Source organism: Hylobates moloch, unplaced genomic scaffold, assembly GCF_009828535.3.
Source record: "Hylobates moloch isolate HMO894 unplaced genomic scaffold, HMol_V3 SCAFFOLD_3, whole genome shotgun sequence".
In the NCBI taxonomy this organism is placed as follows: domain Eukaryota; kingdom Metazoa; phylum Chordata; class Mammalia; order Primates; family Hylobatidae; genus Hylobates; species Hylobates moloch.
Genome location: NW_026652278.1, coordinates 667,309 through 684,544, shown reverse-complemented (window position 1 = coordinate 684,544; position 17,236 = coordinate 667,309). Strand labels below are relative to the sequence as shown.

General features: G+C 58.7%; 1 protein-coding gene across 11 annotated transcripts in view; it reads right to left on the bottom strand.

Annotated features, from left to right (window-relative positions):
• The window catches only part of CFAP46 (cilia and flagella associated protein 46), a 112,669-nt gene that overhangs the window by 88,959 nt on the left and 6,474 nt on the right, over positions 1–17,236 (bottom strand). For 9 of the 11 annotated variants that reach the window (XM_058435874.1, XM_058435875.1, XM_058435877.1 and 6 more), the window contains exons 8-17: positions 16,168–16,278; positions 13,293–13,392; positions 10,192–10,290; positions 8,338–8,528; positions 6,565–6,808; positions 6,216–6,336; positions 4,206–4,329; positions 3,467–3,594; positions 2,575–2,702; positions 976–1,109 (exon numbers count right to left, since the gene is read on the bottom strand). In XM_058435874.1, coding sequence (XP_058291857.1) covers positions 976–1,109; positions 2,575–2,702; positions 3,467–3,594; positions 4,206–4,329; positions 6,216–6,336; positions 6,565–6,808; positions 8,338–8,528; positions 10,192–10,290; positions 13,293–13,392; positions 16,168–16,278 — 1,380 coding nt within the window. The remainder of the gene's footprint in view (positions 1–975; positions 1,110–2,574; positions 2,703–3,466; positions 3,595–4,205; positions 4,330–6,215; positions 6,337–6,564; positions 6,809–8,337; positions 8,529–10,191; positions 10,291–13,292; positions 13,393–16,167; positions 16,279–17,236) is intronic. The other 2 variants (XM_058435867.1, XM_058435872.1) reach the window with 1 other exon arrangement.

Sequence of the window (17,236 nt, the reverse complement as noted above, 5' to 3'; positions counted from 1 at the left end):
GCCCCAGGCATGCACAGCAAGCAGGGACAGCTGGCTTTCCTTCTGCCCCGTGGACCGGCAAGGACAGGGGCGCCGTGCCCAGCTCCTGTTGCATGGATAGTCGGGGACACCCGAGCTTACCACATTCGTGTGCTTGACGCAGCTGCATTGGAGGGATAAGTTCCCGTGTCCCACGCACGGCGAGCGACTAGTTTACAGGGATGCTGGAAGGGGGACACCGAACATTCCCAACGTGGAGAAACAACGTGCGTCCAGCGTGACGGATTCGCTGACTACCCAGATCTGATCGCCACGTTACACAGATCAAAACGTCACCATGCACCCCAGAAACGGTGAAATTCTTACTTGTCAATTAAAAAAACAAGTTAAAATATTTAATTTTATATTAAAAATAGGTAAAAACCATCATTGCTGGTAAAGCACTCCAATTTCGATTGTTTCTGAACTTGGAACCTCATGTCAGCAAATCCTGTGAGACGTTCTGTACAAACTAATATTTCTTATTGACACACAAGGAGTTTTCGAGGCCAAGGCAGTCCTTGATAGCTTTTCCCACAATCGGAGGGAGAGCACAGCTTTTCCTCTGAGCAAATACAGAAGCTGCTGCTCCTATTTTCTGCCACGAAGACCACCTCCCTAGCAGCTGCCTTTCGTCAGAGGGACAGACAGGAGTGAGCAAGGCTGACACTAGAGCACTCTGGATAACACACCTGTGAACTTTTCCTCGTAGTAACAACAAACTACGCCCGGGGTCTTGCTAGGAACGACTGCTAAAAACAGGTGAGGCCACGTCACCCCATTTCCTCTTTCGTGGTCTCAGTCATTTACGTGACAATGAATGGACACTTCCCCCACGCGAGAAGCCTGTGTCCTTACGAATGGGAAGGGTGTCCTTCCCCACGCCAGCCTGAGTGCAGGGGACACTCTGACCCACGGCCCCGGGCGGTGCTCAAGGCCACCGTCGCCTCCGCCCACCTGTATGTGATCCACTCGGTGTTCGCCTCCGGGGGCTCAGCCACGTAGCCGGCTGGGTGCTGGCTCAGGTCTTCTGGGGGGATGGCCTGGTCATTCAGCTCTACACCTTCTGACCGCAGCAAATGAACCGTGGCCTGCAAAACACACATGCAGTGGGAGGGGTCGTGGGCGGAGCACGGGCCCAGCACCAGAGAGGAAACACACACGCCCTTCCCTCAGCTCTGATTAGAAAATGCCAAACACAGGCTGGGAGATCCGTTTGCTGCGCCCTTTGCAAGCTGGGCCTGCCCCGACAGCCACTCCAGGGACTAAAGCCAGCCCCTCGCAGACTCTCTCCACCCATTCGCACGAGGGTCAGGGAAGAGAAGGTCCTTCCAGAGCACCGCACACCCCAGCAGCCCCGAAGGACCAACAGTGGCTTCCCGGTATCCGCAGACACCGGCCAGCATTTGCACCTCCCCTACATCATCATTACGTTTTAAATGCTTGAGGGGAAAGGGCTGCGCTGGCCTGCGGGGTGTGGATGAGCACGTGGCACAGCCCCGTGGCCTCCACTAGCTCTGGTTCTGCCATCTGGCCTCCGGCTCCCTGAGCGGAGGGGTCTGTGCCGCTTCTCGCCCTGACCCCAGCTGAGGGCATGGGCCTGACACTTGGGAGCCACTCAGCGGACATACTGCCTAAATTGGCAGGTGCCCTGTCCTGCAAGGCTGATGGCCACGCACCCACTGAGCAAGTCCACAGAAACCTAACCGAGAGTGGCTCTGGGAACTCTGAAGTCACACAATGCCACAAAGGCCACACTCGTGTTGGTGCAGCGCGATGGCTGCGAGCTCGGACCCGAGGTCCCAGGGCCGGGTTTGGATCCCGCTCTGCCATTTCTACCTGCTGACTTTGGGCAGGGCGAGCCCCGGCGTCTCTGAGCCTGGGTGGGAGGAACAGGCCTGGCGGCCCCGTGGCAGGGACCCCGGACATCACGCCACATTCAATGCACTTCTGCAGCAAACGCCGAGGTACCAACCCCCCGCCGAGTGGCAGTCGCCATGTGTCATCCACACAACTGCAGATTCACCACTTGGAAATGATTCCCAAGAGAAATTTACACCCATGCACATTTTGGTTTACATTTTTCTCCTAGAAAATCTCCCAAGATTCCAGGAAGTTTTCCCTCCCTCACATTTGTTTTGTTTAAAGCGCAGAAGGTTCTATGATGATAAATATCTGCAGTGGGTTAACAGGCCACATGGACACCAACGCCTGCCCCGCAGCAGGTTGTGTGGATGCAGGAAAGCAACCCTCTGACACCGTGGTGCAGGGACACACCTCAGCATCGATGAGCCCCAGTTCCACGAGGCACCTCAGCACGGATGAACCCCCTCTCCACGACGCACCTCGGCACCGATGAACCCCCCCTCTCCGTGACGCACCTCAGCATGGATGAACCCCCCTCTCCACGACGCACCTCAGCATGGATGAACCCCCCTCTCCGTGACACACCTCAACATGGATGAATCCCCCTCTCCGTGATGCACCTCAGCCTGGATGAACCCCCCTCTCCGTGACGCACCTCAGCATGGATGAAGCCCCCTCTCCGTGACGCACCTCAGCCTGGATGAACCCCACCTCCGCAAACTTCCGCAGCAGGTCGGGGCACACCTGCCTCTGCAGGACGACCTCGGGCTTGCTCCACGTGTCCTGCACCGAGCCGTCCCTACCTCGCTTCTTCTTCCCTGAGAGAAATGGCAGCAGGTAAGGATCATGTTTTTTTCTAGCAAATAAATAAAAACACGAGAATTCCTGGCTCATCTTGGAGTGCCTGAGCCTCTCCCCAGCTCTCTATAGGGTCCACCAAGGGGGGCGGGTAGGCGGGAGGTGGGCAGCTTGCCCAGGAAGGGGCTGGGGGAGCTCTCCGTGGGGCGGCGGAGCTGGGTGTAATGCTGGCTCCCAGCCAGGGCTTGCTCTTGACCACATCCCAGCTCCTCCTGCATCCCCTGCCTTCTTGGGGGGTGCCCTCCCTGACTCCTGCAGGACTCCCAGACCCCCTGTACCCATTCTGTCACCTCCCTCGTCCCTCCGGGTCCTGACTGTCCCTGAGACGGGAGCCTCTCCAGGGCTGGGTGCTGATTGATGAGCCTGCTGCACCCATGTCCTGCTCCACGCTGGGCCTGTGGCCACTGCCCTCTGCCTGCAGGCGCCCCACATGGGCATCTGCTCACTGGCTGTGGCTGCCCCTGCCTGAGCCTCTGAGGCCCCCAGTGACTGAAGATGGAGTGTGATGACGGTGCTCGTGGCTCGGCCGACACAGCCAGATGTGGCCGCCGCCCCGTTGATTGGCGGTCCTGATAATTAGTGGGAACTGCTACCATTGTGACTTAGCAATACCCTTTGTCATGTGAAGGCCCCATGGGTTGTCATTACATGAACCACAACCCTTCCCGCACCCAGAGGGCGGCCGTGGCCAGGCTGGGACGCACTCGTGAGGGCGGGTACGAACCTCTCCGCAGCCTCAACTTCTTCACCTTGACGTTGTCATACAGGAGGCAGAAGCGGCTCGCCGTCCGACAGACGTCCCACACGCCTTGTTTCCGGGCCACTTTGGCCAGCTCTGCCCAAATCTGTATCCTGCTCACCGAGAACCCAAACGAGGGAAAAGTGAGTAGACAAACGTGGCTGCTAAAGTTAGACTACACCGGGGCTGGCTGCCTGAGAAAAGGCCACTGTGGCTCTGCAGCTTCAAGGTGGCAAGGAGCCTGGCGCTTGCGCTGGGGACGGCCTGGCGGGTGCATGTCCCGGGGTCAGGTGCAGCTCTCCGCTCCCCCTGCCAGCTGTGCGTGGCACCTCCCTTCTCTGTGGTGAGAAGAAAGGCCACGCAATCCACTCCCCAGGGGGGTGCACGGGGCAGGCCTCCCAGGGATGGTACCAACCGCAGGGTCGGCACCAAAAATCAGCCTGCTCTGGTCACAGGCGCTGCATGTCCTCCGAGTGACAGCAGTGACAGGCGGGACAGGGCAGCCGCACACCTCATAGGCCGTGGCTGTCATCACAGGCTGGGGGGGCCCTGTCTGTGGCGGGACCCCCAGGCAGGGCCCTGCTCCCACCATCCTGGAGCAGGTGGCCTGGTGTCCCCAGACAGCCACATGCAGGGTCAGCTCGGCCGCCACAGACACTGGCTCTCAGGCTGAGCGACCCCCGGGCTGGGCTGTGCGTGGCGCTCTGGCCTTTTCCTCGCTCACCTCTCCTTGTCGTTTTCGTTGCCCAGGCGCCGCAGATGCCCAGCAGCTTTGTCCACGCTGATGACGTGGTGCCGCGCCTTCGCACAGAGGTAGGTGAACCGGCCCCTGTTCTTCCCGGTGGAGACTGAGGACGGAAATGCAAAGGCAGGTGTTGGGGCTGCCGGCCAAGGGCTGGGGATGCGCCCGTCAGTAACCAATGCCCTGCGCCGGGGCCAGGGTGGCCACCCAAAGTAGCGGCTCCAGGGGCCCTAGATCCCCGGCTCCCAGAAGCCGAGCTCCTCATAGAGCTGCAGAGTGGCATTGCCTGTGTCTCCCGCCATCGATGAGGCCGAGCCAGTGCTCCTCTGAGTTGGGGAGGCTCCAGGAACCTTGGAGCAGTCTGCCAAGACCCTCCCGCTGCTCTGCTGGCTGCACTGTCCAGCTGCCCTCTAAGCCAGGCACCCGGCCTCAGACTCCCGCGCTTCCACCCAGCCCGTGTAGCACCCCAAGGCCCAGCAGTTTTATCTGCATGACGCCGGAATTTCCGAATCACCGCTCCTTTCCTGGCAAATAAATCACGAGCACCCGGAACTCAGCTCCACACCTTGGGGGGCCTCCTGTGCATGGGCGACCCCGGGGGCTGGGCCTCCCCTGGCTGGTGTCCACCCTCTCGGCCGGCACAGGGGTTCACCTTCCAGAGCCACTCAAGGGCATCCTCCCCTGGACCCCGCGCCGCCCTCACTGCCCCTGGGCAGGGTCCTGCAGCACCTCCTGCTGGGTGTAGGTGCTGTCTCAGCCCCACAGCCAGCAGGTGGACATGCACCTGACCCCAGGCAGCCAGGAGCACATGCCCGTGAGTGAAAGGAGTCAGGAAGGCAAAATAGGTGCATCCAGGTCCTACTGGTGGATCTGCAGCTGCTCCTCAAACTCATTAGGGCAAAATGAAAGCACAGGTGTGGCAGTATCTGAAGGCAGTGGACGACAGGGTGGCAGTCCCTCCCCGCTCCAAGAGCCACCAACCTTCCCTTGCAGGGCACAACCCACTCTGCATCTGCCCATCTCCTCATCTCAGACCCAAGACATGACCCAGCGGCTCCACTCCCAACCACCGTCTCCACAGGCTGCAGTCTGGGTTATGCCTGGTTCGTCGTGCGTGGGCAAAAGCCGCCGGCTGCTGGGCACTGAGCTGGAGGGAGGCCTGGCGGTAGCCCCCAGCAGAACCCTCAGGGGACCAGCAGGAAGGGCTCCCAAGCCAGGCCCAGCCCGGCTCCTGCACTGGGCTGGAGAGAGTGGGGCCGCCTGCGCTCCCAGAGCCACTGGCGAGTGCCCAGAGAAGCTGGGGCAGTGAGGGTGCAATACACCCGCTGAACCCTGGCTCGGTCCCCGCACATGGGCCATAGGGCCCCATGTCCCATTACCCAAAGCCAGCTCAGGGTCTCCCCGGGACAGACATGATGGCTTCAGCTTTGACCCCCGCGATCCAGGGAGCCCCGTCCTGTGCCTCAGGCAGTGGCTCAACCCCATTCCCCAGAGCAGGATGTGTTGAAGTCCTCGCCCCCAGGACCTCAGGGTATGACCTTCTTTGGAGGTAATTTGGGTCAAATGAGGTCATCAGGGTGGACCCTAGTCCAATCTGACTGGTATCCTTCTAAGGGGAGGAACGAGGACACAGACCCCCAGAGGGGACGGCCCTGTAAGGATGCGGGGAGGAGAGGGTATCCACAAGCAAAGGAGGAGCCCTCGGGGGAACCAGCCCTGCCCACGCCTTGACTTCCGGGAGGAGTAAGTTCCCGTTGTCTAAGCAGCAGAGCCTGTGGGGTCTGTCCCGGCAGCTGGGGCACCCGACATGGCTGGTGTGTGCACAGAAGACCCTCACTGGGCTTTGCCAGACCCGGCCGGCCAAGATCGAAGGATGCTGCCGGCGCACGGTCCTTGTGCATCCAGGGGCCGTGGCAGGGAGCATGGGGACTGGGGAGGCCCCGGGGCAGCCTCGGAGCCATCCGGGCTGGGAGAGCCCAGCGCGGCGCTCACCTTTCGCCTCATTCTCACTGTCCAGCACAATCTGAAACGCGTCCGGGGCTAAGGCCAGGCCTGCGTTCACCAGGAGGGCCCGCTTCTTCCTGACGCTGTCCTTTGGGGTAGCTTTTTTTGCCTGTGAAAAGCAGAGACTGATGAACAAGGGGCCACTGGACTTTCTGCAGCACCTTCTCCAACTTCTGGAGCCTCCTGGCCTTTGGCAGGGGCCTGTGTGGTCCTCGTGCTCATAGACACAGTGACAGCTCGGTCCCAGGCCTCCTCGCCTCAGGCGGCCCTGGGCAGCTCCCGCCCTGCCGTGCCTTCAGAGCCCCATGCTGGGGCTGCAGCACCCGGCCTCCCTCACCTCCCCGGGCGGCACCTGCTCGACGGCCATGATGGCCTTGTCCTCTGCACGCTCAGGGGCCTGGTATAGCGTGGTGCACAGGCGCAGCCGGGTGGAGGCCATCTGGAGCCTGTCCTGGTAGAGGCCCAGGCTGTCGAGGCGCGCAGCTTTCCGGAGGTGCTCCATGGCAGGCTCCAGCCGGTCCTCGTCCTCCTCGATCTGCGCCATCTCCATGTGCACTTGGCATCGGAGCAGCGTCATGAGGCTGTGGGGGTGGCGTGGCATCAGGGGCCCTGGCGGGGCTGCACCTGTGTCAGGCTGGGGTTACACCCTCCGGGGGAGGCCTGCAGTGGCCCCAGAGTGTAGGGCAGACTCGGTGCCCGGTGCCCCTGGCTTTCTGCCATCCTTCCAGTGATGTCCCTGCCCGACCCTGGTGACTCACAAATGGGGACAAGGAGAGAAGACCCTGCAGACCCCAGAGGCCTCGGCAGCTCACGACGGCAGCCCCTGGAAGGAAACCTGGGCGCAAGACTGCCCGACTCTCTGCCTGGGGACAACAACCTCCTGAAGTGTGGGGTGCGGTTCCCGCAGGCCACGGCGGCAGGGGTCAGGGTGCAGGGCTGCGAAGGAGACTACGGTCTGGAGAGGAAGGGCTGTGCGGAGCCACCCAACCAGCCCCTGTGAGGGTGCCCCGGACCCCTGGCCTCGAGCAGCAGTGTGGGGGCGCCCTGGAACCTCTGGCCTCGAGCAGGCTGCGTGTGCACAAGAGCCTGCATTTGATGGCCCTAGGCTTGAGAAGCAGTTCTAGACACAGCCGAGCCGGAGTCCGGGGTTCATTCGGTGCTATGGGAAGTCGAAGGATGGCCCAGCAGGGGTGTGAGGGGTGTGAGGGGTGTGGTCACCATGTTTTAGGGTGTGTATCTGTCTGAAATGAGCCAGATTGATGCTGGCCTGACACAGACTGTGCTAAGTTAAGGGTGCATGTTCTTAGCCCTGGAGAAATTCTCCATTCCTCCAAAAGGTATAGTCGAGAAACCAAGAAGCCAACAGAGAAAATGAAACAGAACTCTAGAAAAATTCAGGGAGCCCCAGAGGTGGGAGGGAGCACTGGCAGTGCAGACAGGCAGCGGGGGCTGAGTCGGCGGACTCAGACTCAAAACCGCGCTGATGGCAATGAAGAGGCTGAGCCCTTCCAACAAGAAACAGGTACTGAGACCAGGGCTGTGGTTCTGTGGAGAGGGCCCAGGCTCTGCAACACCTTGTGGCTGCCCTTGCCCCTCACCCCCAGTACCTGTCTCCTGCCCACCATGGTCCACCCTGATGCCTGCCCACCATGGTCCACCCTGATGCCTGCCGCCTGCTGCCATGCTGGCCCCCACATTCCTGTCACCCCTGAGGATACACCGTGCTCCTCCCCGATGCTGGGCCCTCTGAGCACTCCTGTCTCACCCAGGATGGCCCAAGTCCCACGGGGCCACAACCAGCCCCCACTCCCGGCCTCTGTGGCCATGACAGACCCCTTCCATGGAGGTTCGAGGGGCACAGACGCCCGTGAGGCAAGGCCGAGCCTGCTTCTTCCTCTGGCCCCGCCAATGCACCACAGAGGACCTGGCGTGCCTGGCCCTGAGCTGGGACAGAGGGTGGCCCTTATTGAGTACAGGGGCAGTTTGTTGCTTGTGGCACTGTCATGGCAAGGGGGCTTGGGCCACCTTCTCCTCCTGTCTCCTCCTATGCGCCACCCCCTCTGTGGAGGACACAGCACAGGTGCGCGCCCCACCTGTCTACCTTCCCCACCTGTCCACCTTCTCCAGCACGTCCGCGACGCCAGCCAGTGGCTTCCGCAGGTGGTGCCGCAGGTTGTGCTGCAGCAGGGGCAGGCAGGTGTTCCACTGCGTTGTGCATACCACGTGGATGACCCGGGGGTCGCCCAGGCGGACGGCTCGCTGCAGCGCGACATCTAGTCTCTGTATGATATCCAGCTGGGCCTGCGGAGAAGACGTGGGCGATTCTATGGAGGTTGCTGGCTCGAGCTGCGGGGCTGGGGCAGCACATGCGTGCAGAGCACGCTGAGAACTCAGGCCCTGAATTCATCACCCTGCGTGGCGCCATGCTCAAATCTGTCTGTGAAAATGGCCAGAGTGACTCTTCCTAGGAGGAAGTGGACGTCTCACAAGATACTACACGCAGGAGGCTTGGCGGTGCCCACACATCGTGGCTGTGCCCGCCTCCCATGTGTGGACTCAGCGGGCACCGCTCCCTTCCTGACCCCATCTCTTTCCTGGGGCCTGTGCCCGCTACGCTTCCCGCCCCCCAGAATGTCGCCTCCGGTCTGTGCTACACGGGTCCTTCCCAGGACAAAGGCTTAGGCCAGGATTTCAGTGGAGCCAGTCTCCCCACACTCCCACCTCCCACAAGCCCTGCTGGGCCACCCACCGTCCTGGGCTCACTTGGCCACGTCCCCACAGCCTATGGCTTCCATGGAGGCCTCGCCCTCACACTGCCCCGGGGCTGGGTGGAGCCCGAACCTCACAACCCCATCCTGCCACTTGGCTGCTGGGTCTGAAAGCCTCGTACGCTGGTGCCGGCCCCTCCGAGGTCCTCAGCAGGTGAGTCAGGGGAAGCAGCCGCACAACCCACAGTGCCACAGCCACAAGCAGCCTCTGTTCACTTTCACAACAAAGTGAAACAGCCAAAGTGTCTGGAAATCATTCTTTAATGAACATTCATTAAGCACCTACCACATGTGTGGCACCGGCGCACAGCAGCAGTCAAAATCCTCCCGCGAGACACTCAGCCCCGCGGAGGCAGACCCAGGAGCAAGTCCACAGGGGCATCGGCACCCGCCAGGCCGTGACACGTGCGCCAGGCAGTGCGGGCTGAGGACGGGTGCGTTAGGAGTGGGGGCGGGGAAGGCCTCCCAGCTGCCCTGCTCATCCCCTGCAACGGCACCTCCGGCACTGACCCGCACGCCCCTGGCTCCTCTGTGCCCAGCGGGGCCTCGCACTGCCTGGCTGATAGGACCTGAGGGTTCCTGGGCCGACCCTGTGGCACTTGCCGTGGCACCACATCGGGGCTGCGTGCCACCATTCTGTCAGGTTTCTGTTCATCTTCTAACTGGGAAATTCTTACTGAGAAAGAGTCTAAAATGATTCCTAGTTCCTTTCCTGGCAGTGGCTGCTATTCCGGAGCCTGTCGTCTTAGACAGCACAACAGAGGTGGATCAGGTGCCTGTAATTGGCAGCTGACGCCAAGGCCAGCGGTGGCTTTTGCCCCTCATCATTAGGACGCCTTCCCAGACTCAAGTGAGGCTGGCAGAAAGCCCTCATGGGGATGCGTGGCCGTCCCCCGTCCTCCTAGGAAGGCATCACCACACGGCGGGGAGGCGGCAGCTCCGTGGGGGCTGCAGGAGGAGGGTCGGAGGGAGTCACATCCCAGCCCCCACCTGCACAACCCCAACCCACCAGGGAGGCATGTGGGCCCCTGTGCGCAGGAGAGGAAGTGTGGCACTGGAGGCTGGACTCACACCCGCTGTCATGGGAGCCAGGCCATGTCCCCAGCACCCTCAAGCCTGGGACACATTCAACTCACACCAAGCTCCAGGAATCTGCAAAATAATGCCAGGTGTACGACTCTTGCATGAGGACTGACCTCAACAGCCACTCGGATGTACAGTTTCATCTTATTTTCAAGTCTTAAAGCTTCTGATTCACACTCCAGACATTCCATTTCAATAAGCTTCCCAGGATCCTGCAGATATAAACAGTTTTTGAAAAGATGGAGATCTGTAAGGGAAGCAGCTGTGTACATTCACGAACTTCAAAGGCATTTAAAATATGACTGGGTAGAAGTTTAACAAATACAAGTCACACGATGACACAAAGACACCTATGACGCAAAGGTCTAAGTGAGGAAGCCGTGTTTTCAGCTACACCAACTCCTTGTCTGCCTGCAGGCCCCACCGCCCGAGAGAGGCAGGGGAGAGTCCTGAGTTTGCCCTTTTCAGCGGCCTTGTCCCGGCCCCCAACGCCTGGTACCCAGGCCTTAGCCAGGCTGCTTGGCGGCCCGGGGCTGCGCCCAAGTCTGGGAAGTGACGTGTTGTGCGTCACACCGGGAAGAAGGGCACTCTATCTCTCCTTTCTCGGGGGCTTGCTGAGCTCAGGGAAGATGTCCCCAGGCCTCGGTGGCCTTACAAAAGCTGGGGAGCAACATGTCGCCGTCATCCAAAGACCACACCACTAAACCCACCCCGCTCGAGGGGTGACACCCCTAAACCCGCCCTGGCGCGAGGGGTGCAGGTCTTCTGGACACAGGAGACTCAAGCGCCTAGTCTGTGAGCACAGGTGCTGATGGTGAAGCATCTTCACAACTAACAGACACAGACATCCCGAGGAGCAGGTCCTCAGCAGCAGACACCTCCGTCCCGGGGAGCAGGTCCTCGGCAGCAGACAGCTCCGTCCCGGGGCGGCAGCAGATGTCCACAAGGACGGGAAGTACCCACAGCGCCTCGGGACCTTGGGATGGCTGCACCGCAGTCCTGCACATCTGGGCCTCGGTGCCAGCCAGGATGGAGAGCGCGGGAGGCCGCCACCCCAGGCTGTGTGCCCCGGCCTGTCCAGCAGCTGCAAGCCTCCATGCCACTGAGGAAGCTATGCCAGGCTTCACAGAGGTCAGAAAAAGCGTTCCGTGCTTCCCACAGGGTCACAGATCTTAAAACTCTTTATGTGGTCCCACAGGTCCGGGTGTCTGCCTGGTTAAATCATTTCCACCATTCGCTCAGGCAATTGTGAAATGTATTACAGTGGATAGTCTTCAAAAATGCACCAAGGCTTCAAAATTAAAAACCATTCCTATCCTTAACATTAGTGAGCTTTTAATTCAAAATAAATCTCATGAGATCCCGAATGTCTAACAGGAGGCCGGCTGGGAAAATGAGCCTCACGGTAGCACATTTACCGAGAAAAGGTCGCTTTCCACCAGTGGTCAGACAGGAGGTAACCGGAGGGCTGGGGCCTGAGGGATGGGCAGAGGCCAACCGGGCAAAGGGCCAGGAGAGCGTCCTCAAGCCGGGGCAGAGGGACATGCTCTGCGGGGGCCACGGGCGGTGGGGACAGAGTTGGCCCACAGGAGCCTCCCTGACAGCGACCCCACAGCAGCAGGGGCCCGCCTGGGAGCCTCAACCTGGGAGACACAAAACACTGCCTTCGGTTCCACAGCAGTCCTTGGAGATGGGTCCTGTTACTGCTGCCCATTTCGCAGGGACGAACCCTGAGGCGCCAGGAGCTGAAGGAAGGGCTGCTGGGGAGGAGGAAGTGGGGCCGGACCCAGGCGTTCCACAGTCATTCTGAACTGGAGACACCGTGCCGTGGAAACCCAGAAGATGGAAATGGGGCCCACAGAAGCCGGTAAAGGGCATCAACCACAGGAGCCTCCCACGCTGCTCCCATCCTCCGTGCTGCATGGGCTGCTGTTTCCAGCCTTGACCACGCTTCCCGCCTGCACCCTGGTGGGCGGTCCCTCCAAGGGCTGCCTGGCTGTCAAGGCCACGTGAACCGCATCTCCTATTCCGAAACCATTTCCAGATCAGCAAAGCCCTCAGCGTGAATGGCCGGCTCCCCCCGTGCTGAGCCATGGCCGTGTCTCCTGCGCCACTGACGGTTGGTTTACGTTCACTCTTAGGTAACCTGGGCAAAGCACACAGCAGGTGCTCAATGAAGACAGCACACGGGGAGGCCCCAGCATGCGGTTGTGCGTCCAAGGGTCCCCCCTCTTCACTCTCCGTGTGTAAAGCGACACTCAGTTTGCTCAAAACCATCCCTGATAAACTGATCACATTTTCCTTGCTCTGTGGAAGAGCCTGTCACAGTTCCTGAAAGCATCAGCAAACCTGATGTATGCAGTCTTACACACTTTTTGTTCTGTGAAGCTTTTTCTGGAGGGCAATACTCTAATGTGTATTCTTAAAATATTAAAGTGAAAATTCCCTAGTCATTTCATGTAAATATACTCATCTTAGGGAAAAGTCCTAAATGCAGAAAAATGTTTTAGGCACAAAATGTTCACTGCAGCCCTTTATGTAATGAGCAAAAGATTATACAGTAGCCCCCCGTTCTCTGAGAGGATACGTTTCAAGACTCCCCAACCCAGTGGAGGCCTGAAACGTGGAGCAGTCCGAAATCCGACGTATACTGTGATTTTTCTAGACGGAAATCCCTATGATAAACTTCCATTTCTAAATTAGGCACAGTAAGATATTTGTAACAATAACTAATAATAAAAGACAATCATAACACTATACTGTAACAAAAGTGATGTGTCTGTGGCCTCTCCCTCAAAATACCTTAATATTTTCATACTGTAGGTGCCTGCAGGTAACAAACTGCAGAAAGTGAACTGCGGGTAACGAGGCACTGCCGGTGTGACTTACACGTCCAATAACGGGGCTGGTGGAGGACGTTCTGGATCATCCGCATCATGAAATGATACGCCGTCCGTAAATTGGACTCTAGAAACAACTGTGGTGCTGTGGACCCGTGGCCACAAGAAAGGTAAAGAGCAACGGGCAGGTGTAAAATTGCAGGCACTATCTAACCGCAGCTGTGCAAAACACAGGTAGGAAAGCCATGTGCCAACACTGACCGAAGCCCTGGGGGCCGCGGCCTTGTGAACTGCTCTTCCTTTCTTTGCCTTTTGTCCAAATGCACGGTGAGCAGCGCCTCATCCCCAGGCAGCAGTGTCATGAAGCCACTTACTTTGCTTTCCATCTTCTTCAGGTCTGAGAGGCAGGCAGAGGAGATCTCCATGCATTTCAAGGTCAAGGAAAAACGCGCCAATTCAAAAAGCAAAAGCATCCTGCAAACAAACAAACCAGCCAGCACCGGCTCAATGAGGGGGGACAGGAAATATGGCTGCATGGGAGAATCCATGTCCCCCGTTCAAGCAGAGGCAGGAAATAAAGGTAGGATAAGAAATAAATAAAATTAAATTAATTAGTAGAACAGAAGCCCTGTGGGGAGGCCCCAGCAGGGCTTCAAGCTACAGCATCAGAGCCCAGCAGGCTCCCGAGGCCAGCACGGTTGTGGAGGCCACCCAGGGCCATGTCCCTACTGGACACTCTGCTCCTCCCTCTCCAGGCTTCAGGTCATGTGCAGAACCCAGGGGAAGCACAGGGATGATGACATGTGTATTCAAAGCCATCGCGTTGCACAGCAGCTCAGACCCACATCTACAGCTGAGCGAGGCCAGAGGCCATGCAGGGAAGAGGCAGGCTCCTCTCCACACAGAGCCTGGGCCTTCCTCCTCTCCACACAGAGCCTGGGCCTTCCCCACACAGAGCCTGGGCCTTCCCCACACAGAGCCTGGGCCTTCCTCCTCCCCACACAGCTCTTGGGGCTTCGTCCTCCCCACGCAGAGCCTGGGCCTCCCCACACTCCCCACACAGAGCCCTGCCTTCCTACCATGCAACAAGCACGTAGGCGCGGCGCCAACCGCACCTGCAGTCACCAATCAGGCTCTCTGTAGAAACCGACAGGCTGAGGCTAACATTTGTATCCACGCACAAGGACCCACAGTGCTCCAGACAACTTCAAGAAAGGGCACAGCGGGTGCCCTCAGCTCTCCACTCTAAGGCTTCCTGTTGAGCTGCAGGGATCAGGATCACGCTCCTCGGGTAGAGATTAGGCCAGGGTTTCTCTCCGGGATGCCTCTCTTCCAGGAGGAGCCTGTCCCATTGTGTCCCTGCAGCCACCCACAGTGTCTCCACACATTGCCAAATGTCCCCGAGGAGCAGGTCTACATGTCTTCTGCTGTTTCCCGGGGAGTAATCACAGTCTTACTGGAAAACAATTGGCGGCTGCTGGCAGCGACCCAACTCGGCCCTCAGTGTGGTGTGACCATCCTCCCTGCATCCCTGGGCAGCTGTGGGCAGGAGGCTGCTTTTGGGGTGGAGTGCGGATGCTTCTCCACCCCTTGTCCCTGCCCACCTCCTCCTCCCCCATTCTGCTGTTGGGCCCTATCAGGTCCTGGCAGGCCTGGCATCACAACACTGGCCTCTCTGCCCTACCTGGGCTCCAGCACACAGGCCTGCTGGGCAGGTCGGGAAGAGAGAATCCGTAAAAGTGCCTGAGAATGCCGCCTGTGGACAGTCCTCAGAACAGGGCTATCTACACTGGTCCCAAGACCTCTCGTTGGACCACCTGGCCACAGAAGGGGATGCTCAGCCAGGGCCACAGCCACGCTCGGCCGGACTTCAGTTAGAACAACTTGGAGGGTGTGATGGAAGACGTACACTCCTTCCAGAACAATGTATCCACACACATCCCCATGTACACATGCACTCATACCCCTCCCGAAAACAGACCCACCAGCGGGCTGGCCCCTGTGCCCCTCCAGCCACCCCGCGGTCCTGGGGCCCCTCCTTCGAGGAGCCCGCAGCTGAGTAGCGGAGACTTCAATGTTGGGCAGGTGCCACCTCCCTGATGAGACCACGAACGCGCTGGCGTCTGGCGCCCCTCTCTAGTGCTGTCCCACCAGGACTGAGGACTGAACCCCCAGGAACCGAGTCCTCCCAGCACACCTGTGAGCTTGGGGGCCCCTTCCCCAGTCCAGCCTCGAGAAGAGACCCCAGACCAGTCAACACTGTGGCTGCTGCTGTGCCCAGGTTCCCGTCCCACAGACACGGCGAGGTCATGGATCTGTGTCCGGGTTCCCATCCCGCAGACACGGCGAGGTCATGGACCCGCGCCCGGGTTCCCGTCCCGCAGACACGGCGAGGTCACGGACCCGCACCCAGGTTCCCGTCCCACAGACACGGCGAGGTCATGGACCCGCGCCCGGGTTCCCGTCCCGCAGACACGGCGAGGTCATGGACCCGCACCCGGGTTCCCGTCCCGCAGGCACGGTGAGGTCATGGACCTGTGCTGTTTCAAGCTGCTAAGTTTGTGGGTACTTGTTACGCAGCTGCAGATAACTAATACACCTTCTCTGTTAGTTTCCCATGGCCACCAGAAAACCAAACAGATAATTTCAGCCTCCCATATCAACAAGCTTTACACCTGTTTCCCATTCTCTTAAAAAATATACACAGTGCTACCAAGGAGGTGACAAAATCGCTCCAGGGGCAGGGGACAAACCCCCCCACCCACCCCGTGCCCACGAAGGCAAAACCAGCCAGCGCTTTCCACATGCTTCTGAAAGCCTCGGGCTCACCTTCCTGCTTCCAGGATACCAGCCCAGGACTTATCCCAAACTCTCAACAGTGCCTGGAAGATTCGAGAAAGCACAGAATCCAAACAAACCAGCCTGAAAAAGGCTCCAGAGAAACCTGTGTTCTCCCACCCACGAAACGCCACACAGCCACCAGAACCGTCAGAAGTGCCACAGTGACCTAACCATCCATATGCCTACAAACTAAATTCATGTTAAAAAGTAGAGTATGAAAGTGTTCGCAAAACAGCGCAAATCTCAGGCCACAAACGACCAGAGAGGGCCTTTAAAACCTCCACGATGGCTGGCTTTTGCAAAGATGGTCCTGGTGGCTTATTTTACATTTTTTCACATTTTTCAGTGCCTGCTAAATTTTGTATGATGATTATGAAGATGTGATGCTGGAAAAACACAAACACTTACTTTTCTTCTCTGATGGAAGGAAAGCGCTGGTGGTTGTAATGACCTAAGTGTCTGTAGGCCTTCCTCAGAATGGCACTGACGTCACCTGGTAAATCATTTTGCTCCGCTTTTCTAGAAATAATTCAGAGAGTAATTCACCATAAGATCTTGTCAGATTTATTCAAATTCTCCTAAGAGAAACTCTGCGTGTATGAAATTGTGTTTCCTACTGAAGAGGAAACCGAAAATAACCCCTCCTGCTTTCTCTCTTCAAATTCCTGAGATGACTTTTCACCCCTTCCGGTCCTCCTTCCCTCCATGACGCCCAGCCTTCCTACAAGGCTGGAATAGAAACACTAGACGAGACATGCCCAGACCCCTCACCAGAGCCAGCACCCCACATAGGAGCCAAACACAGGTAATGTGGGGCACTCTCTGCTCAACGGTGATAGGACCTGGGCCAGCATTGCTCTCTCACAGGGATGCTGCCCATAGGAGACAAATACCTCAGATCGCCTCACAGACCTCAGCACCCAAACCCACTGCGATCTCCTCACTCCCCTCACATCCAAACCCACTGTGATCTCCTCACTCCCCTCACATCCAAACACACTGCCATCTCCTCACTCCCCTCACATCCAAACACACTGCGATCTCCTCACTCCCCTCACATCCAAACACACTGCCATCTCCTCACTCCCCTCACATCCAAACACACTGCGATCTCCTCACTCCCCTCACATCCAAACACACTGCCATCTCCTCACTCCCCTCACATCCAAACACACTGCGATCTCCTCACTCCCCTCACATCCAAACCCACTGCCATCTCCTCACTCCCCTCACATCCAAACACACTGCGATCTCCTCACTCCCCTCACATCCAAACACACTGCGATCTCCTCACTCCCCTCACATCCAAACACACTGCCATCTCCTCACTCCCCTCACATCCAAACCCACTGCGATCTCCTCACTCCCCTCACATCCAAACACACTGTGATCTCCTCACTCCCCTCATCATCCAAACACACTTCGATCTCCTCACTCCCCTCGGCATCCAAACACACTGCGATCTCCTCACTCCCCT